At 56.9% G+C, this 21,625-nt stretch overlaps 5 protein-coding genes across 5 annotated transcripts; 4 read left to right on the forward strand and 1 right to left on the reverse strand.

Moving 5' to 3' along the window:
* Positions 1-1,678: 1,678 nt before the first annotated feature.
* Positions 1,679-2,467, forward strand: GGS23DRAFT_340663 (uncharacterized protein). The gene is made up of 2 exons (XM_051513035.1): positions 1,679-1,831; positions 1,908-2,467. The coding sequence occupies exon 2, from the start codon at positions 1,951-1,953 to the stop codon at positions 2,428-2,430; it is 480 nt and encodes a 159-aa protein (XP_051367879.1). The 5' UTR covers positions 1,679-1,831; positions 1,908-1,950; the 3' UTR covers positions 2,431-2,467.
* A 465-nt stretch (positions 2,468-2,932) lies between these two features.
* On the forward strand, positions 2,933-6,234 carry GGS23DRAFT_587249 (uncharacterized protein). Its single transcript, XM_051517474.1, has one exon. The coding sequence runs from the start codon at positions 3,503-3,505 to the stop codon at positions 5,948-5,950; it is 2,448 nt and encodes an 815-aa protein (XP_051367880.1). The 5' UTR covers positions 2,933-3,502; the 3' UTR covers positions 5,951-6,234.
* An 827-nt stretch (positions 6,235-7,061) lies between these two features.
* GGS23DRAFT_587251 (aconitate hydratase) lies at positions 7,062-10,137 on the reverse strand. The gene is made up of 2 exons (XM_051517475.1): positions 9,869-10,137; positions 7,062-9,639 (listed from the first exon to the last, which is right to left on the reverse strand). Exons 1-2 carry the CDS (start codon positions 10,034-10,036, stop codon positions 7,288-7,290), a joined length of 2,520 nt encoding a protein of 839 aa, XP_051367881.1. The 5' UTR covers positions 10,037-10,137; the 3' UTR covers positions 7,062-7,287.
* Positions 10,138-11,458: 1,321 nt separating this feature from the next.
* On the forward strand, positions 11,459-14,345 carry GGS23DRAFT_340714 (glycoside hydrolase family 3 protein). The gene has a single exon (XM_051513036.1). It carries the CDS (start codon positions 11,993-11,995, stop codon positions 13,910-13,912), a length of 1,920 nt encoding a protein of 639 aa, XP_051367882.1. The 5' UTR covers positions 11,459-11,992; the 3' UTR covers positions 13,913-14,345.
* Positions 14,346-18,253: 3,908 nt separating this feature from the next.
* Positions 18,254-21,593, forward strand: GGS23DRAFT_340761 (chitin synthase I). Its single transcript, XM_051513037.1, has 2 exons — positions 18,254-20,528; positions 20,609-21,593. The coding sequence occupies exons 1-2, from the start codon at positions 18,547-18,549 to the stop codon at positions 21,315-21,317; spliced, it is 2,691 nt and encodes an 896-aa protein (XP_051367883.1). The 5' UTR covers positions 18,254-18,546; the 3' UTR covers positions 21,318-21,593.
* Positions 21,594-21,625: the final 32 nt, after the last annotated feature.

A 21,625-nucleotide genomic window follows, 5' to 3' on the forward strand; every position in this document is an offset into this window, starting at 1 on the left:
TGGGGAAGCATCTTGGGGGAAATAACATTGTATTAATGCTGGAGAGACTCTAAGGTGTCTATAGAGTGTGGGAATATCAGTCCGTGGGCTCGTGATTCTGCGTAACCCGTTGCCTATACGTCTCGGAAGAGGATATACCTACACTCTGCGAATAGTCGAGGGGTCCGTTATGGGCACCGTAAGGAAGAAGGATGGCGATACGTGATTTGTATTACATGGAATAGTGTTTCAGGTGGAATTTACATTACTTCTCCGGTGTCGAATGAACCTGGCCAAACTGTACGTCGTACTCTCTCCCTTTCCGGATTCCTATCTCCGCGATACGCTCGACCCCCGGGGGCCATCGGGAGACGGTGGATACCACGCTGCGTTGATATTCTCGTGCCGCATCGAGATGTAGGCTAATGGTGCATAATAACTTGGATCGATACGACAACGGCCTACGTGTCTACTTAAGTCTCCATTTATGCCCAACCTCTGAAGCATGTCGGAGCTACCTATATTACCACTGGCTTCGGAATTAAAGAGAGTGGGCAATAAGCGAGAATAAGAATCTCTACAACGATTCGCAGCGAGCGTCGTCTGTTGCGGGGAAGAGACGTATCGTTTCTCATCCTTTGGCTCCTTTGGTTGGGTGCGCTGTGGGCGTTAATAGCAGCGGCCAACGATGAGAGTTGTGAACCCTCTCGGGTGGCGTCGAGGAGCGGGCCGATCTCTCGCATCCGACCTACCTAACGATTTAAGTGGTTACCTACTATTCCTTGTGGTGTGGTATGTTTTTATGAGTCCACCATTGGGGATAGGAACACTGGCGTAAATACGTTCGGCGGGAAATTGTTGACTCTGGCAGGTGAGTTGAAGGGCGACAATGTTCGGTAAAAGAAAGACGAGAATACGAGTATAATTCCGACCTCGTAACATGTGAGAATGTATTAGGCGCCTCCTCTTCCCCATTTGGTTATATGGGCTTTATATTATACCTGGGGCCTCTCTTTTTTTTTTTTTGGCTTCCTTGAGCGACACATTCCACATTCGGTCGAGGACACGGCACAGGGGAGTATTCCAAATTTATGTATGTACGGTGGTAGGATTGATATCCACGAGTTCCCGCCCATGTCGATTGCTCTGTCATATTTTAAAATGGATATGTGTTGCACGCTGGGTGACGCGGAAGCGCCAAGATGCGTTCGCATAACGGCACGGCATAGCCACACAGCAAACGGCTTCTCAGCTGCGTGGGACCCGTCCTCGGAGCGAATGGCCAGCTGTGGCCGGTCTCAACAGGGATTTCCCAAGTTCGCTTTGCTTGGGTGTTGCTTTGCTTCTCTTCTCTTCTCGTGTGCTTTTTCATGTCGGTGTGTTGGAGGGCATAAAGGAGGAGGTATCTCGGGGATTGGCGATCGGTATAGGAAGCAGATGTTGTTACCGCTCACAACCCAATCAGATGTTGGCGGTTGGTACGCAGGTACCTCGGGAGAGTGACGGCGGAATATATGATCCGCTTCCGGCTGCTGGCGCTTCCAGCAAACCTGAGCTGAGGCGAGCACGGACTATCGGTTTACCGCTGCCGCGCATTCTCGTCGATTTCACCGTAACCCCGTACCGAATTCCAGCACATTCACCTTTCACGCGCCAACCTATATCCTGCTCCTCTCTGCCCTTCTGCCACGCTTGCCACGCCCGCGACCCAGCGCCATCTCTCACCCCGTTGCCCAGCGAGCCGGCCTGGACGCATCGGACGTTGAGACTGCTGCCGCGCGGGAATGGGTGCGACCGCGATCTGGCACCGCCGGTAAGCTCGTGCATGCCGCGACAAAGTATCCCAGAATCGGTAAGCCCGATCGGCGCGCGACCTGATCCCGTCTCTGCCTTGCCTGGCGAAGCTCTTCCTCTCATCCTCCCGCCAGCTTCTTTTCTTCTCGTAACTACCTAAGATCTGCCCGGAATACCATGACGAGGAGGAATGCCCTGCAGTCGTGTCGGATCGGAAATCTCGAGGGTGCTAATTACCGCTGGTATGTTGTTGTCGTGATTATCGTTCTCGTCATCCTCCCCTGTTTCGAGTTTTTTTTCCCTCTCTTCAGTGTACATGCGTATACATATATTTATATATTCTTTTCTTCCCGGAGAGTCTCTTCCCTCTCTGGGACACGCTCCGCCTCTCTCTCTCTTTCTCTTTTATCTCTCTGCCTATCCGTCCATCTACCTACCATGGGAAACGTGCATAGCGGTAGGCTGGTCGATGATGGACAACTTGGTAAAAGGTCAGACTGCATCTACGGACCTTCTGGTTCTCAATCCTATAAACCCACCCTAAAGCCATACCGAGTTTTCCGCGACTCGGATGCGCGTCCTCGGCCCCGACCTCGCCGCGGCAACACAATGGTCTGCCCATACATTGTCTGTGTCCGTCGTGTCGGGACGGGATAAATTAAATGCTGCAGATCTTTCGCTTCTCGTTATTTATTTTTCGGGTTGTTATCGCTCTCTGCGCGTTCCGCTATTATTTTGGGATCCGGCCTCGCATCGCCGCCATGAGACTGGACCAAAGGCTGCGGTGCACAGGCCGGCCCTCTGCCACCGGAGGGTCCCCAACCAAAACAAGGACGGGGTGAGGTTTCGGATTCAAAGCCGCCGCGTCCCGCAGGTTGATGACTGAATTCATGAAAACTGAAAAGATCTGAGACCAGCCTATACTGCTATGCCCATCCACTTGCCCATCCGCCGTGGATAGAATCCACCGACACGGTACCGTCGTCCCTATCAAATCTGACGCTGTCTATAGGATGATCCCGCCCTACTCATTAACTGGAGATCCCTGTTGAGTAACCATACATCGGTCCGCAGGCATTATTATATAGTATCGGCGAGAAGGACCGCCATTGTCTATCCTCTCCATCTTAATCGATACTGTCTGCTTACCGTAACGCTTTCTGCCCCGAACCGGTCTTTTTTAACTCCTTTTGATCATCCCCCCCCCGCTTCCGTCTCTCGCCAACATCATCTTCTTCTCCATCATCCTTTCCTCTCTTCTCTGCTCCTAACTTCTCGTCTGTCATTTCGGTAAGTGCCTCTTTTTCGTCCCAGTCCACCGGTTTCCCATGTCGACGTGTCGACCTTTCCCGCTTCCCGTGCGGCGATACTCGCGTTCTACTCCCCACACATCCTGTCCGACTTTGTTTCGCTAAGAGCCATCTGTTATCCTCGCTGCCACCGTTGCCGCTACTTACTGTCCTGTTCTTCTGTTTAGGCGCTACGTTTATTACTATCTATTATTACATAATTTCTAGTTGCAGTTCCGTCTAATTGATGAGGCGTCTCTGTCGCGAGAAGCAATGACGACTAAGATGATCTGGTTTCAACATTTTTCCAAGCCAAGAATAATCAAAGTCTTCCTGCCCGCCTTCCATCCGCCGTCACCGTTGGCCGCCTATTGGGGCCTAGCCAAGCCGCCTTTCTGTGGCAGTGGACTTGCGAACCACGGCCGCCAGGAATCTGCGCCATGGACGGCAGTCATTACATCCTGCAGCAATGCCAATTCGAAGCATGCCAATCGACTATCCTGCTAGGCGGCCCCTACTGTACTACCCACGGCAAATTCTTTCCCAACTTTGCGACCGACGCATCCGTTCTTCATATCTCTGGCCAGCATCGGCAGCTAAGCAGTGATCATAGACCTCTACATCCTGTTATGCAGCGGTCATCCCAGCCTGCCGGGGAGTTTTCGAAGATGGGCTCCCCAGACAAGTTAGGCGACGCTATCACTGTGAAACCTCCTCTAACGGCGACGACGTCGGGCCGCGCCGGCAGCAAGAAGCACCTCCCTGACAAGCACGTCGCGAGGAAGACCACTAGCGGCACTACTGCTCCGAAGCCAACGCCGATTCTGACTGCGGCACTTTCTGACTCTAGATCGTCCGTCGTCGACGGCGCCTCCTCGGATCACCGGCCTGCAAAGAGACCGCGGTTATCAATCGATGTGGGTAAAGGACCAGATGCTCGTCATTTGCACTCCTCGTTTGCGGACAACAACTTCCGCGGGCCGTCCAGCCTCAAACCAGCCAGTATTGAAGAGCGCGACCCGAGATTCACGGAACCCTCGGATTTCGCGCTCCGGCCAAAGAAAGGAAACCCGGACCTGTACCGACCCAGCTCCCAAGATCGGCGAATGGTGCCTCCTAGAGAGCCTCAGTACGAAAACCCTCTTCGTAGTTCGCCCTATAACTACGTCAAGAGCCGGGGGATCTCGTTACATCCATTCGTAGACCTCACCGCGGACGATTCTGCACTCCATCCTTCCTCCGCTGCCAGGCAGCACGATTTGCACGGAAATAAGCGAGAAAGCTATGGAAAGACCTTGGTAGATCCTCGTACCTATGCTCAGGAATTGCGACATGATGGTAGGCCGATTGAGGTGCAAATTGGCTCAAATCGGGCCCAATCTCTTACAGCACACTTAGGCATCTCGACTGCCAAGGCTTCGATTGAGAATTTAAATGCTACGTCGAGAGGCGAGCCAAACCGCTGCCGCAGTGTCGGCTCTAGTTCGTTAACCCTCCCACACCCCAATAAGGATAACACGAAAACGATCCCTCGTCCCGAAGCCGTGTCTGTCTCTTTGAGTTCGCAAGCACCCCTTCCAGCTCTGCAGCGTAAAGCAACCAAGGACGAGCAGGAGCCCCCACAGCGCCCTCAAACCTCTGTCCCTTCGGAAGCCTCTACAGAAGCAACCCCCCAGAAGGAGCAAAAGCATCGGCCAGCTGAATTTCCAGCAAAAACGCCAGCGACGCGAGATGCCACGCCACATCCCGTTAACATACCTAAGAAGCAGGAGGCTCGAGAAGCGACTATCAAGGATGTTTCGGTAACAAGGATTCCTACCGGGAAAACAGACGTTGAAAGACACTCCAAGGAGATCAGTCCGTCAGCCGTATCAAGTCAAAAAGCAAAGGAGCCCGTGAATGGGACAGTGGGAACCTCCGGTCCAATTGTGATATCTCAAGGAAACGGTACGACTGCTGGGTCCCAGGACAATATAGATATTCCGTCATCAAAACCAGACATACTCCAGCAAGCCGCCCGGGATACGGCCGAGGAGACAAGCAAGGAGACAACCAGGGGGACAATCAAGGAGATTAAAAAGGGGATTAACAAGGGGATTACCAAGGAGACTACCAAGGAGGCTACCAAGGAGATGGCCAACGGTATAGATGAACAGCAAGACGCAAAAAGTCCAGGCTCCCCCAAAGTACAACCTGCGCCTAAGCCGCTAGCGACTGGGTTACGTGCCCCTTCGACGGAACCCATCATCGACGCGTCGCAGAGCGCTAAAGCTGGTGGTGTGGGAAAAAGGCCCGCTGGCCCCTCGGGTCTCGCGTCTCTGGTCCAGGGTCGAAGTTGGAGGCACCTTAACCCCGAGGAGAGACGTCAAGTGTGGCTCGCTAATCACGATCCTGACGTATTCGACGGGTACATATACGGAAAGGCCAACGAGCCTAACCGACCCGGCTCTAGCCTGTATGGCGTTCCCGACTATCTGCAACCGTCACGGCCAACACGCCCAGCAGCGCGATACGCACACATCGACCCACGAATCCACTGGGCGCAACCTCGTTCCCAGAAATGGTACCGCGAGAAGCAGGAAGAGATTCGTGAGCGAGGAGCTAAAAAATCCAATTTCGGCAAAGCAGCGGCTCGGGCAGCACAGAGAAGACGAGAGGAGGCCGACAACCCCCCGAGAATGGACCTTCCCGAACGAGTACGGAACAATCCCGCATGGTTGGCCGCAATCGACGAACTCGACGAAATTGCTGAACAATACCACCTGCGGAAGCGTAAGGAACACCAAAAGCGCATGGAACGCCGCAAAAAAAGGCAGGAGAAGGAGAAGCAAGGTGAATCGAACGGGGTAGCAAACAGCATTGACGAGATGGAAATAGATCCCTCTTGAGCGTGCGGGGCCAGAAGAGCCGCATATAAAATCTTGCGGCCAGGTTCAAAGGCAGAGGTAGACTTTGGGAGCTGGCACGACGGGCGAGTGCCTACTTACGACCCAAACTCCCCTTGTAACCTTGAGCTTTAGACTCCAAACTACCTCTCTTATGGACGAAATTAGAAACAGAAATACGGAGTAGGCTTATCGGGGGGGGGGGGGGGGGAGAAGATAGAAGAGGACGCGGCCGCATGCCATGTGGTATGTGCGAGACGTAGGTCTTCTGAAGGAGGGAGGAGGATATACCACTTAGCTAAACGGCAAGCCGCGAGATGAAGATCTTGCGGGCCCCTGCGCCCCCTCTTCAACGCCGCCTCTGGAAAGACACGCAGGGGCTTGGAACAGGGCAGCGAGCGCTTCGATATACGTAGCTAATGAATGAACAGCGTACACAACATTTGATCTCAGGCGCGTGCTTCGCGCTATCAGGTTCCCTGCCCAACTGCCTCGGCCACGTGCCGTGCGTGTCCTCGCCGTGCCCGCCAACTCCCGCCCCGCCAACTACGCGTCCTCGTCCTAGAGCAGCGGGCGTGTGCGTGTGTGCGGACAGTTAGCACCACGCCCAACCCTCCCCTGCCCCGGCGGCCCGCCACCCGCACACCCCTGCTGCCGGCCGTCCCCGCGCGCCGCCGAGCCGAGCCAGGACCGGCCGGTGAGCAGATCGCGGGGCCGGCGCCCCCCCGGCATATCTGCTTGCCTGCCTGCCTAGGGGCCTGCTCTTCCGTCGAGGTAGCGCGGCCGGGTAGGTGTGCGGGGGTCCGCGCGCGCGTATCAGTGTCTGCGGTGTCTGGTGTCTGGTGTCTGTATACTCGTCCACGGAGGGGCGGAGGGGACTTTGTGCTATCTTCGCAGTGCCAGATGTTGATACAGCGACTGATTACGGCATTGCTCTACTTCAGTTTCTTTGTTTTTTTTTCGCTCTCTTGTTTAATTCTTCTTGTCTTTTTGATCTCCGCGTGTCTTTTTGCCTACCCCGGGCCCTGTCGCCTTTTACGTCCACCCTTTTTCCTTCTCTTCTCTTCTCCACCCCTCCCCTCCGTTCCGCAGCTGGACTATTACCCCCTTTTTTCCCCCTCCCGCCTCCGCGGCCGGGCTGCGTCGGCCCGGGCTAATAACGTGTGTCTCTTCTGTTGTAACGCGTACCGGGGACATACATATGTCGTAGATATCTATGTAACCTAGACATGCGCCGTGCGTCGAACTAATGATCTTCTTCCTAGATCCCCCATCTCATTTGAGCTGGATTCCCCCGTCTCATTTCTGATCGTCTCATCTCGCCATCGGCACCACACTGCCTACTTCTTCTTCGACAGCAGATTCAGCGCGCTCCCCGCGAGTATGAACCCGGCCTGGTCGGCGCTGACCGCGTGCCGCGTGGGTATCGTGACGACCTCTCCGGTCCCCTTCCTCGTAACCTTGAGCGCGACGTCGCCGCGCCCGCCCGCGCGCAGCATGTCGAGCAGGCCGACGGTGTCCACGGCGTCGCCGGCGCCGATGCGATCGTAGTCGGCCTCGTCGGCGAACGTCAGCGGCACGACCCCCTGCTTTTTGAGATTCGTCTCGTGGATGCGCGCGAAGCTCTTCGTGAGCACTACTCGCGCGCCTAGGTACCGCGGTTGCAGCGCCGCGTGCTCCCGCGCGCTCCCCTCGCCGTAGTTGTGCTCCGCTACTACGATCCACGGTTGTCCCCGCTCGCGCCACAACCGCCCTAGCTCCGGGATCGAGTGCCGCGACCCGTCGAGGTCGTATGCCGCGTTGACCTCTCCCGTCTCCGCATTCGTCGCCGTGTTGAGCGTGTTGGCGCTGATGTTCGGTAGGTGGCCCTTGTACTTGAGCCACGGCCCTGCCGCCGAGATCGTGTCCGTCGTGCACTTGCCCGTCACCTTGACGAGCACTCGCAGCCCCGTCAGCTCCGACGCCGGGAACGGCTCGAACGGCTCGAGAAGCGCGAGCCGCTCCGACGTCGGCGAGATGGCTACGCTGACAGACGAGTCGGGCGCCTGCCTCAGCGCGCGGAACTCTTCCCGCGCTACCTCGAACGGCTGCGTAGGGATCTCGCGGCCCAAGGGCGGCGTGAAGCGGAACTCGCTGCCGGACGGTGTCACGAGCGCGTCGGTCATCGGGTTGAAGGTGGTCGTGCCAGCGAACGCCAGCGCGGTGACAATCTCAGGCGACGCGAGGAAGTTCATGGTGTCAGGGTTGCCGTCATTCCGCCCGCGGAAATTGCGATTATACGAGGTGAAGATGGCGTTCGGCGTACCCTTCTCGACGCCGTCGTGCCGCTTCCACTGGCCGATGCAAGGGCCGCAGGCATTCGAGAGCACGGTGCCGCCGGCATCTTTGAAGGTGTCGAGAGGGCCATCTCTTCGCAGGGTTTCCCTGATCTGGTCGCTACCGGGGGTTATATAGAAGTCTGAAGCGGGCTTAAGGCCGGCTTCCATCGCTTCACGGACCATACCCTCGACGCGAGTCATGTCCTCATACGAGCTGTTCGTGCAGCTTCCGATCAGGCCGGCAGATAGCTTTTCAGGCCACTTCTGCTCCTCGACAGTTTGCCTGAACTGGGAAAGGGGGGTAGAGAGGTCGGGGGTAAAGGGTCCGTTGACATGCGGCTCCAATTGAGATAGGTCGATGGTGATGATCTCGTCATACTTAGCGCCCGCATCGGCCTTGAGCTGGACGATGTCGGAGAATTTCTTCGCATTCGCCGAGACGTCGTGCCGATGGGTCGCCTCCAGGTATCGTACATGGGCTGGGTTGAAGGGGAAGATGGACGTCGTAGCCCCAACTTCGGCGCCCATATTGCAGATGGTCGCCATGCCGGTACAGCTCAGCGTCTCGACGCCGGGTCCAAAGTACTCGATGATGAAGCCGGTACCGCCACGGACAGTAAGCTGGCCGGCAAGGTTGAGGATGACGTCTTTCGGCGACGCCCAGCCGCCCAGCCTGCCTTTGAGCTCCACACCCAGAATGCGAGGGGCCTTCAGCTCCCAGGGCGCGCCGACGAGGGCCTCCACCGCGTCCGCTCCGCCGACGCCGATAGCTATCGTCGAGAGGCCGCCGGCGTTCGGCGTGTGACTGTCGGTGCCCAACATCATCAGGCCAGGGGCAGCGTAGTTTTCCAGGACACTCTGGTGAATGATACCGGCGCCGGGGGGCCAGAACTCGATGCCGTATTTTTTCGCAGCAGACTCGAGGAAATCGAAGACCTCCTGGTTCGCCTTGATACCGGCTTCGAGGTCGGCCTTGGCGCCGCGCTCGCCGACGATCAGGTGGTCGCAGTGGATGCTCGCGGGGATGGCAGTCGAGGGCAGGTTGCAGGTCATGAACTGCAAAAGGGCCATCTGGGCCGAGGCGTCCTGCATGGCGACGCGGTCGGGTTTGAGCTTGAGGTTGGCGACGCCTCGGATGTTGCGTCCGCCGTCGGTGTTGGTCAGGAGGGACTCCTCGGCGTTGTCGAGGTGGCTATAGAGGATCTTCTCAGCCAGGGTGAGGGCGGTGCCCTTCCCGAGCACCTCCTTAACCTTGCCATAGTTATGGACCAATTTGAGGTAGGGCGGTATGCGGGAGTTGGAGGCGTCGAACGTGGGCGTCGCAAAGGACCGCGTGCGAGGGAGACGGCTCTGGATTTGTCGAGCGACGAGTCCCTACGAGATACAGGGGCGAGATTTGGTTAGCAGGGTAAGTTGGCGAAGGAGAAGGGGGCTCGAGAATGTTAGAGTAAGGGTGGGAGCGGGAATGGGGGATGGAAGTGGGAGAAGTGAGGGGTGGAGGGGTCAAAAAGGAGGATTTTATGGTGCCGCATAGGTATAACCAGAACAGCAATGCTTCTGTACACAGATTGTGCACCACACATTCACACATACACGCACGTACTTGCAGATGTGCGCCTCGGCGGCGCGGAAGACGAACTGCCCTCATCCTCTGCAATTGGCATCGCAGGAGCAGGAAGAAGGAATACAAGAGAACACACGACAGGAATACCCCAAGACACGGAGAAGAGGAAGAAAAAAGACTGAAGAAAAAAATGTCGACATTTAACATGACAAATGAAGAACTCGGCAGTTCTGATTGGCCATCGCAGCCAGACGGGCGCTGCGATGCCGGAGGTGGGTCGCCCTGGGAGGAATCTGGGGTGCAGCCAGTGGTACAGTGCGGAAAGTCCGCAAGACGGCGCATTCCGTACTGTACACATAGGGTCTTGTATATGAGAGGTAGACGTCTCTCGTATCCTCTCGTATGGGAATATATGGGAATAACGCATAATAATTGACAGACTGCTCTGGTTACTACCTTAGGTAGGTAGTACCGACCTGTAGGTTAGGCCTTGGGTTAGGTACCTTTAGGTAACCTATTACAGGTATCTGAAGCTAAGGACATGCTGAATGCTGGTACTCATAGGTGTTACTATGCAAGTATGGAGGCGTGTAACTTTTCAGGTCAGCGAACAACCACCTATTTCTTCTCGTTCGTCGCCGGAGGGAGGCCAGCTCCCCCTATCTCTATCCCAGGTATTCGTGTCAACCTCAACACGCGCCTCAGGCTTTTGGACCATGCTCGAGGCCGATCGGGACAACCGGTGAGCGGAATACGGAACAAGGTGTATTCGTCGGTAGGACCGCGACCTCGTTGCCCGATCGAGCTTCAGCCTCCGTATATACCTACCTGCACCATACAGACCTACAACAGCACCGAGGCATCGTACCTAATGTCGATCAGATCACCACGGCGCTCCCTCGGTAATAATCAGCAAAACGCGCGCACTAGTTCCCAAGCCACCTCAGCATCCTCAGCGGCAGCGTTCAATGGTGTCACACGCACGGCCGCCACCTCAGACGCAGATCATCGCCAACAGCGAACAACCTGGGGAGAAGACTAGAAACCCTCAGCCGCTCCGTGGATCCCTGGTTGGGGTGGTCTAGACTCTCCCGTAAGACAGCGCCATAACAGCTTGGAATAAGAGCTGCGTACACTGTTATCCTTCAGGGGCGAGATCCGTTGATTCCACCGATCATGCTCTGTAGCACGCAGTTACGACACGAGTATTCCTACCTATCTCACCCCACGACCTGGTCCAATAGTATTTAGCAGACTTCGGCACATCGTCCAGGCCGGGACGATACAGACCCGCTCAGAAATAGCAAAGATAGAAGAAGAAAACGGGCGGCGGTGAAGTGATGGGGGAATGAGTTTCGAGATCTCATATCTCGAAGGAAATCAAGCTCATTAATACCCTAACCCAGTCGTCATCACTCACCGACGCCAAGCCGCCGTATTAGGATAAACTGCCGCCTGCCATCATGTCAGCTCACCCACTTGTCGCCTGGGTTTATCAAGCCTTCCATCCCATCCGGACGGACCTCACGCAATCAAGCAGGCAAGGATTGCTGTTCGGAACCGGGGAGCCTCATGTACGTCTGACGGTACACTAACTGTCCGACGAGCTGGGGAACGAACAGCCGACGTCCGAGACCAGGACGGTGGACCCCACGACATGCATCATGTACATACGTCGACCGAAGGGGTCGACGGTGGGCTGACTCGGGGTTTATAGACTGTGCCTGGGACCGAGCGACCAGGCTTCCACGCTGCCAGAATGCGACGTAGTGGATAAAATACCTGTCCTCACACCGACTTCAAGCTACATTTTCCATGGCTTAACGACCCCCGTTCAACGAATGTACAAGCTTGCCTCTGGCTCTCTGGCCGCAGACGTCCGCAAGAGGAGTCTATTGGTGCGGGAAAGAGATGGAAAGACTCGGCTCTAGCGCCCGAAGGAATAATTATGTATCATGTCGGTATGGTTGCACTGCTCCAACCATCACGCGGTAGAGAAGCTTGGCGCACGTTTGTCGGCTGTGTTTTCCCCGTATTCCAGAAGCGTGGACGGGGTAAGTAGGAGGAGTATAAACCCCACGGGATTCCCTCCCCCCAAGCCGTGATTGCCGTTGCTGGTCCACGACCAAACCACTCGTCACAAGTCATTCGGTACATGGAACCATGGGCTCCCATATCAGACCACGCAGAGCTCTCATCGCCCTCGTGGCAATCTCATCATGGCTATCAGGCGGTTGGTGCTCCGGGGCCCCACCTCGAGAGCCAGCGCACCAGTTCTCACTCCGCGGCCGACCAGCCACGACTAGAGCCGAAGGACTCCCGGCATACAGGGACGCTTCGCTAAGCATAGACGAAAGAGTCGAAGACCTCATCAAGCGTATGACGCTAGAAGAGAAAGCCGGACAGATGTTCCACACGCAGCTGCTTATGGGACCCAATGGCACGCTGGACCAAGGTGCGGAGGACCCCATCCGTCGCAACAGCACAGACTTCATGATCGGAGAGCAATTTATGACGCATTTCAACCTCGCCAGTTCCATCGACGACGCGCGGGAGACGGCCGAGTTCTACAACCGCGTCCAACGGCGAGCTTTGAACACGCGCCTGGGTATCCCCGTCACACTGTCAAGCGACCCTCGGCATGGCTTCACCGAAAATGTAGGGACCGGCTTCCAGGCGGCACGCTTCTCCCAGTGGCCCGAGACGCTGGGCCTCGCCGCACTCCGCAACCCCGAACTAGTGAGGAGATTCGCCAGGATCGCCCGCGAGGAGTACCTCGCCGTCGGCCTGCGCGTCGCGCTCCATCCTCAGGTCGACTTGGCGACGGAGCCGCGATGGGCGCGCATCGCCGGCACCTTTGGCGAGGACGTCGGGCTCACCACCGAGCTCCTGACCGCCTACATCCAAGGCTTCCAGGGCGACGCGATCGGCCCGCGCTCCATCGGCACCGTCACCAAGCATTTCCCCGGCGGCGGGCCGATGGAGAACGGCGAGGACTCGCACTTCCCCTACGGCAAGAACCAGACGTACCCCGGCGACAACTTCGACCACCACTTGATCCCCTTCAAGGCCGCCATCGCCGCCGGCACGCGCCAGATCATGCCGTACTACAGCCGGCCGATCGGCACCAAGTACGAGCCGGTAGGGTTCTCGTTCAACAAGGGCATCGTCACCGACCTGCTGCGCGGCGAGCTCGGCTTCGAGGGCATCGTGGTGACCGACTGGACCCTCATCACGGACTCGGTGCTGCTGGGGCAGCCGACGGAGGCGCGCGCGTGGGGCTTGGAGACGCTATCCGAGGTGGAGCGCGTCGCGCGCGTGCTCGACGCCGGGTGCGACCAGTTTGGCGGCGAGTCGCGGCCGGAGCTAGTAGCGCAGCTAGTGCGGGAGGGCGTAGTCAGCGAGGCGCGGGTGGACGCGTCGGTGCGGCGGCTGCTGCGGGAGAAGTTCGCGCTGGGGCTATTCGAGGCGCCGTTCGTAGACCCGGCGGCGGCGGCGCGGGTGGTGGGCAACGCGGGCTTCGCGCGCGCCGGCGCCGACGCCCAGCGCCGCGCCTACACGCTGCTGACCAACAAGGGCGGGCTGCTGCCGCTGCGCGCCGACCCGGCCACCCGGTTCTACGTCGAGGGCGTCGACGCGGCGGCGCTGCTCGCGCGCAACCTGACGGTGGTGGCGGCGCCCGCCGACGCCGACGTCGCGCTGCTGCGGCTCGCGGCGCCGTTCGAGCCGCGCCCGGGCGGCTTCGAGCGCCTCTTCCATGCGGGGTCGCTCGAGTTCCCGGCGGCGGAGCGCGCGCGCCAGGCGGCCGTGTACGGCGCGGTGCCGACGGTGGTGGACCTGAAGCTGGACCGGCCGGCGGCGGTGCCGGAGGTGGCGGCGGGCGCGGCTGCGCTGCTCGCGAGCTTCGGCAGCGGGTCCGACGCCTTCCTCGACGTCGTGTTCGGCGTCGCCGCCCCCGAGGGCCGCCTGCCATACGACCTGCCCCGGTCCGACGCCGCTGCCGCGGCGAACCTCGAGGATGTCCCGTTCGACACGCCGGACCCCGTGTTCCGGTTCGGGCACGGCCTGCGGTACGCGGAGTGAACGGGGGGGCGGAGGGCCGGGACGATGCGGAGAGCCGGTAGAGGCGGCCGGGTAGATAGGCCTAGCTTAGCTGCAGCAACGTCGACGTCTACTACTGAGGTGTCGGCGCTGGTCAATAATGCCTAAATAACCTTAGTGCTGCCACGTTCTCCTCGCCATCACTGATAGCCTCGCAAGTGACTTTCTGCCGTGCATTTTGAATGCGTTAAAAAGGTGCGGCATTTTCGGCAGCATATTAGTTCCCTACTTTCTAATTCGGCCGAGTTCACAATTTGCATCGCCATGGCTGTCAAAAATCGGTATCTGAGCTTAGCGCATTAGCGACTCCGGGCTACGGCGGCGGCACCGGACGCGATGTGGGGACCGGGCGGTCCGGGGGGCAGCGGATGCGGCAATCCCGGCGGTTTGGCGACGCCGATTGCTTTGGTCGTCGCGAGGGGATAGGGGATGCATCATAGGGCGGGGGTGCGACGGCGTTATATACTCGGGCGCTTCTTACGAGGTATTAGATAAGAGGGCAATGACTAATTACCTACAAACCGGCGCCCGTAGACGACTTGCTGACGAGCCGCGATAAGCCGGCTTTTCCCCCCAACACCTCTAGATACGCTGGGAATGCACAGCGATAGCGCAGGAGATAAGGACTGTTCGCATAAGCGACTCGACGCGCACGTCGCGGGACGGCTAGATGCGCGCGCCTGTACGCACTCGCGCCGAACAGACATCCCGGAATCGAGCGTTTCCCTCGGACAGGGATGCGGCGCTGCGGGAGCCCCTCGGATTTGAAACGAAGCGACGCGATGTTTGCTAATGCTGGCGTAGGACAGGGTGAGCGGCGCCATTGAGCTGCGGGCGGCCGCTGGGACGAGCAAACCGCAGGCCGCCTCTCTTTAATTGTATGCCTCGGGCTGGCGGGTGCTGTTGTCGTCGGATTATGGGCGGCGGGGGTGGTCCTGGGTCGCGCACAACGTGCCTGGCGGTATTGGGGGATGTCTTGACAATGGTGCGGTCTATTTATATACCTACCTACCTACCTACCTACCTACCTATACAAGTACGGCAAGCTGATACTTCGCCAGCGGGGGAAATATATCTACCTAGTACGGGCGCAGAGAAACCTCGAGTCGGTCCGGACGGGGCACCAAGTCGTGTCACGGGGCCACCTCTTCGTCCGGAGTCCGGGCCGTGGGGGGAAGGGGGCGGAGGTGACATGCTGAGGCCTATTCTGTTAGGGTAATAAGTACACAGGCTTGCCAGTCGCCATACGCGTAGCCTGGGTGCGGAGAGGGGAGATGCGCAGGCTCTCCCGACGGCCGCGGTATGATCGGCAGACCCGTTTAATGTAGGGCATATTTACGCCCACGACCGCTCGCCTAGTAAGTCGTCGCAACGTCGGCAGTAGAAGAGGGGAACTCCACGTCTTCTCCTGTTGAGTGCCTAGGAGGTAGGTATGCCTGGGCATGGGTGCGTACGTACATACTACGTACACTGCGGACTTGGCTGGCTTGAACTGACGCGCCATTCAGGATCGCGCGCAGCCCATTCCGCACGCGGCTCGCTGACGATTTGCTGACGACTGAGAGGGAGGGTAGCACCAGATGATGAGATGCAGCCATGCAGGACGGACGGGACGGGGATCATGACGGTTGGGTGTGGTAGGTATGTGTTGATCATATTGGGTATTATTAGGCCGGCAAGGAGGGGGCGCACATTGATCGGTCCTGTCGAGATACGTGCATGGTGTGTGCGCAAGTCATCTACTACCACTGCCTCCTAGGAGCTGAGCATCAACTGGAGCGCCAACGGCGTCGTCTAGCGCCATCGCTTCTGCAATACAATGATATATATTGACCTGTTTGGCCAGGAGGTGACATTTGCTTTATTCAGTGATACTCTCATACTCAATTTGCCGGGCAACCCCCGGACCTACCAGATTGATCCTATTGTTCATGTCGGGCATGCCTACTTACTTGTGCTTAGCGCTGGGGGCCGCATACCTGTGGATTTCTCTATCGCAGGTAAAATTAGGTAGATAGGAGCGCGGAGAATGCCACTCTCGGGACCACAATCATCGCCATTCAGGCACCCGCCAAACCGAGATTTTCGTCTATCGGCTTGTCTAGACTCAACGTGGAAACCGAGAGGCCTGCCCGCGACGTAGGCTTAGCTACCCCTGTTAGGTCGCTAGCTCGCCGCTGGCACCCACGGGTCGCGCTGTGGCGCCCAGCCGGATTTCACGATGCCGACCCTGCTTGGCCTGGGAATCAAGACTTGCCTGGCTTCGGTGGGAAATTGGCGTACCTATGAGTATCCTGTGGATAAGAACAACCTAACTCTCGAGTTGCATAGTGACAACAGACGCCTCGGCTAGTCAGGCTATACGAAGGGCGCCTACGGCCGGTTGCTAGCGTCACTGCTATCGTCATCGTGGTTCTCGTCGTCGTCGTTGGTGTCGTCAGCCGGACTGTGGCTGAGGGCAGCCGTGGCGAATTGGTAGGCGGTTTTTTTTTTTTTTTTTGGAGGGGTCCCTTTCCATTGTAGTCGGGTTGCTATTTTTGGCCATCCCAATCCCCAAGGCGTACCTGACAAAGGTCAATAACAAACGCCCTATTTCGCCCGTCGGGTTCGTAGTAAGCCAGTCCGGCTTAATTTTACGCGGCCTTGATCCTCGCCCTGCGCGTCCGTCTTTGTCCTCTCGACGGCACCGAGGCCCCCCTACACACGTACTCGTCCGTAGGCTAGATCTTTGTCGGCCGCTCGCTCACCTGCCCAGGCCAAGTGCTGATGGACTTGGTCAATCAAACACGTCGTACATGGGTCCGGTGGATAGCTGGTCTCATACCCGAGCCGTCGGAGGTAGGACTGGCGATGGAGGCGTCTCCTTGGGAGGGAGGGAGGTAGGTACAGGTAGGTACCTCCTTGACTATCTTAGGTGCTGGATAAGGCTGTCTGGAATGTCTGGCATTAGGTACCTCCTAGATTAGTTGGTGTAGGAGTAGCTGGAGGTGTCCGCCCGTGTACGTGTACATTACCAAGGTACCTTACGTAGGTACGTAAGTACCTATTCATCAACCAGCAGCAAACGACGTCATCCGAACACTTCCATTGCTGGTGGGGGAAGGAGTGTTTTGGCCCCTGGCCTGACTTTATGCCGCTGTACCTGTATACCTGATACGTTGGTACACAGGTACGTACCTATATAGGCGAGTGCTGTGGGCACTTTTGCGGGTCGCACCCGGCAAAGAGAGCCTTTCTATTCGCTGCTGCGCCTGCCTTGGAGACCTGAAACTGCATATCACCTGCCTCCAGCGAACCCAATATTGTTCCTAAACAACCTGGGGGGCAACGACAACCCTCGTTGTGCTGCCCCCCCTTCCCTTCCCAGCCCGTCGCAGTCAATCCTCTCCCCAGTCCCTTGAAATTATCGTCACCATTCTTTTCCCCCTTCACCTTCGTTACGTTCCAGTGCGAGTGAAACCTCGAGGTCTCTTTTCTCTCTTCTACCATTCTCGCACCGCATTCTCTGCCCCTCCCTCTTTTTCTGCGTGGATTCCCCAGTTCAAGGTCCGACTCCCCCTCCTCCCCCCCCCTCTCCTGGTCTCCCAAGAACCCGCCTTGTTTTGTCTTGCCTCGTCTTCGCCAAAGGAGGCATCTTCCAGACATTCGTCTCCAGCCCCCGGGTCCTCACTGGCCTGTCCCTCGAGCATCTCTTCCGCGACGTCTTACTGGACCGCCTGCGCCCTCTCCGGCTACTCAACTCTACCGACCTCTGCCGTCCTCGAGCAAACCGGCTTAGCTTGGTTGATTCCCCGACGTGTGCATCATATTATCTATCGCTCTAGGCGCCTCGGTCATACGTACACATCTATATCCCGACGTCCTCAGCATATCCACTTTCCGACGCTCTCGGTTCTGATCTGTCAGGGTCTGGGCTTGTCGACTCCGCAGCCAGCAAACCTCGCCCTCTGGTCCATCTTCTGGTCCGTTCGCCGGTCCATTCCAGATACGTCGGCTCTGTACATGTTCACGCTACATTCCAACCGCTAAGTCGGGAGACCTCTTGCGTTGCCGTCGCCCGCTTCGCATGATCAACTTTCGTTTGCTTCTGTCGCATTCCCGCCCCTTTATACCCTAACCACCTCGAGCGCCCACCCTCCAGTGTGGGCATAATTAATTGACCATGTCGTATAATCGATTGAGTATGCTATTTTCCTTCTCCTCTACCTCCCCCCCTTCCGGTAGTCCTCTTGTATCTCGATACTTATTCTTCCCCCTCCTCTCCCTCTCGCATGCGCCTCTTTCACTGCCCTTCACCACACACTCGCTATACTACTTGGCGTCACCTGTTGTCGTCGTGACATCCCCTACATATTGCCCTTCAGACGTACAACAATGTGTTGTTGCGCATAGATCAAGTGCTTTACCCGCTTTACTATCCCCCCGTTTTGTCAAAGAGAACGCAGGCGTTTGTGGCGCAGGCGGCCGGATACTTAGCTCGGGCAGGCAACTTGTTGCTTCTATTGATATATCGTTGCGCCCCTCCTTCCACCAGTAGAACGGCACCTGGACTTTAGGAGCGGCTCTAACCATCTTCTCCTGCTTGTTCTGTAGACGACGATTACTACGATCCTACGATGGACAACAATAGGATCGGCCGCACGCCATCGCCTGGCCATCCTATGCAGCAGGGGTACCAGCTCGATGATGCGCCATATCACCATCACCCGACATCTGCGAGTAACCTCGACATACCTGCTGGTCCAGGTCCAGGACGGTATACGCCGAGCGACAACCTTCCTCTCAATGCTGCGCATTCCATCGACAATCTCTCGCATAGTCCCTACGGTAGCCAGAGCCAGGGCTACCCTTCTGACTACGCGGTCAACCCCGAGCAGCATCACGATGCCTACTACAACCAGCCTTACGAGCCGCATCCCGCTTCGGCCTCTACACCTTTTGCCGATACACAAGGGTATGACTATGACGACCATGACCAGCGGCCAATGTTACCTCACAATGAGTCCTACCCTCAGGCTCAACCCCAAGAACCGTACACCGACGAGCCGCACCGTCAACAGGCCCCGGCCGGGGGTCTCAAGAGGTGGAAGACGGTGAAGCAGGTGACTCTGTACCGCGGAAACTTAGTCCTGGACTGTCCGGTGCCTTCAAAGCTGCTGAACCAGCTCCCTCACGGCGAGCGTGATGAATTTACTCATATGCGGTATACCGCGGCCACTTGCGACCCGAAGGACTTTTTTGACGAGAACTTCACCTTGCGCCAGAAGCTCTTCAGCAAGCCGCGGCACACCGAACTGTTCATCGTCATCACGATGTACAACGAAGACGACATTCTCTTCGCGCGAACGATGGTTGGTGTGCTGAAGAACATCGAGTATATGTGTAATCGGAAGGAAGGCAAGACGTGGGGCCCGGATGCCTGGAAGAAGATTGTCGTTTGTGTAGTGAGCGACGGACGTGCCAAAATCAACCCGCGGACGAGAGCGCTTCTCTCCGGCATGGGCGTCTACCAGGAGGGCATTGCCAAGCAGCAGGTCAACGATAAAGACGTCACGGCGCATATTTACGAGTATACGACCCAAGTTGGCATGCAGATCAAGAATGACGTTGTTCAGCTGATCCCCAAGAAGCAGCCGGTGCAGATGTTGTTCTGCCTAAAGGAGAAGAATCAGAAGAAGATCAACTCGCACCGATGGTTCTTCCAAGCCTTCGGCCGAGTCCTCGATCCGAATATCTGTGTACTGATCGATGCCGGCACCAAACCTGGTGGAAATTCTATCTATCACCTGTGGAAGGCGTTCGACCTCGAGCCCATGTGCGCCGGGGCATGCGGTGAAATCAAGGCCATGCTGGGGAGAGGCGGCAAGGAATTGATCAACCCGCTTGTCGCAACCCAGAATTTCGAGTATAAGATGAGCAATATTCTGGATAAGCCGTTGGAATCGGCCTTCGGTTTCATCTCTGTCTTGCCAGGCGCTTTCTCTGCGTATCGGTATATCGCCTTACAGAATGACAAGAACGGCCTCGGCCCCCTGGAGAAATATTTCAAGGGCGAGACTCTGCATGGCGCCGGCGCTGGCGTCTTTACCGCGAACATGTATCTAGCTGAGGATCGCATCCTCTGCTTCGAGCTAGTCACCAAGCGCAACTGCAACTGGATCCTCCAATATGTCAAATCGGCGACTGGAGAGACCGACGTGCCCGATACGGTGACAGAGCTGATCTTGCAGCGTCGTCGGTGGCTCAACGGTTCCTTCTTTGCCGCCATCTACGCCATCGCGCATTTCTACCAGTTCTTCCGCTCAGATCACTCCATTCTTCGAAAGCTGATGTTTTTCGTCGAGTTCGTCTTCCAGACTTGCAACATGATCTTTGCCTGGTTTGCCATTGGCAACTTTTTCCTGGTTTTCAAGATCTTAACGACGAGTCTCGGAGGTGATAAGCTGCTAAGGGAGGTCGGTGACATCCTGGGAGTGGTCTTCGAGTGGTTCTATGGTATATCCTTGATGTCTTGTTTTGTCCTGTCTATGGGCAATCGTCCATCGGGTTCCGGCAAGCTCTACACCGCCATGGTGATCTTCTGGTGTGTAATCATGATGTGAGTATACTTCTCCCTTCCCCTCCGTTCTTCCTCTTCCCTCAAATTAAAGCTTACAAATTCGCTAATCGTTGCTGTAGATACTTGACGTTTGCAGCCGTCTTTATCACGGTTGTCGCCGTCAATGAACAAATCCAACAGGGCTTCGATATCAGCGAAATATTCAAGAACAAGATCTTCTACTCGCTGATTGTCTCCATGCTCTCTACATATGGTCTTTGGCTCATCGCCTCGCTTATGATGTTCGACCCGTGGCACATGCTTACTTCCTTCATTCAGTATCTGCTGCTGACGCCGACTTACGTCAACGTTCTCAACGTTTATGCCTTCTGCAACACGCACGATATATCGTGGGGTACGAAGGGAGACGACAAGCCTGAGGAACTACCTAAGGTCGATACGAAAGACGGCAAGGGCAAGACCGACCTTCCTGACGAGGGAGACTTGAATGCGCAGTACGAGCGAGAGCTGGAAGTGTTCGCTAAGAAGTACGTGGCCCCTCAGAAGCCGCCCACCGAAGCGCAAAAAGCCGAGGAGCAGATGGATTATTACCGCTGGATCCGCTCGTTGGTCGTCCTTATCTGGATGGTCACAAACTTTGGGCTCGTTGCTCTAGTTCTCAGTACTGCTGGTCTAGAGAGGCTCAATCCACAGCAGGAGGCGGAGGCCGACGATGCCCGCGCAACTCTCTACATGACGATTATTCTCTGGAGTGTCGCTGGACTGAGCGCCTTCAAATTCATCGGCGCATGCTGGTTCCTCGTCGTGCGCATGTTTAGGGGCGTCTAGGGTTGTTTTCCGTGAACCTTTGATATGAATGAACGTTTGGCGAGTTTGGAGACGAAATTAGAGCAAGCGATCTGTCCATTAACCCCTCTTCACGCCTGTGACTATAGACCTGCCTCGGGAAGCTCAACCTTGGCCTACAAAGCTTCGACACCTAGTTTTTCGTTTGGACCGTATGGCCACTGCACAAACTTGCTGTTGTTTCAGCCTCGACACCGACGGCTGGAAAAATTATGTCCAATCCCCAACCCTTTCCCAAAATTTTTGATATACCCCCTTTTTTTTTCGGCGAGTTGACAACATCCCAGACT

Source organism: Durotheca rogersii (genome assembly GCF_024521655.1).
Source record: "Durotheca rogersii strain YMJ 92031201 chromosome Unknown GGS23scaffold_36, whole genome shotgun sequence".
Classification (NCBI taxonomy): domain Eukaryota; kingdom Fungi; phylum Ascomycota; class Sordariomycetes; order Xylariales; family Xylariaceae; genus Durotheca; species Durotheca rogersii.

What these genes read in the sequence shown, in the direction of transcription:
- GGS23DRAFT_340663 (XM_051513035.1), top strand. Translation starts at nt 1,951, where the DNA reads ATGACGAGGAGGAATGCCCTGCAGTCGTGTCGGATCGGAAATCTCGAG.
- GGS23DRAFT_587249 (XM_051517474.1), top strand. Translation starts at nt 3,503, where the DNA reads ATGGACGGCAGTCATTACATCCTGCAGCAATGCCAATTCGAAGCATGC.
- GGS23DRAFT_587251 (XM_051517475.1), bottom strand. Translation starts at nt 10,036, where the DNA reads ATGTTAAATGTCGACATTTTTTTCTTCAGTCTTTTTTCTTCCTCTTCT. An exon ending in GCCGAGGCGCACATCTGCAA is followed by an intron (nt 9,640 to 9,868) that starts GTACGTGCGTGT and finishes TGTATCTCGTAG; the next exon opens with GGACTCGTCGCTCGACAAAT.
- GGS23DRAFT_340714 (XM_051513036.1), top strand. Translation starts at nt 11,993, where the DNA reads ATGGGCTCCCATATCAGACCACGCAGAGCTCTCATCGCCCTCGTGGCA.
- GGS23DRAFT_340761 (XM_051513037.1), top strand. Translation starts at nt 18,547, where the DNA reads ATGGACAACAATAGGATCGGCCGCACGCCATCGCCTGGCCATCCTATG. An exon ending in TTCTGGTGTGTAATCATGAT is followed by an intron (nt 20,529 to 20,608) that starts GTGAGTATACTT and finishes TCGTTGCTGTAG; the next exon opens with ATACTTGACGTTTGCAGCCG.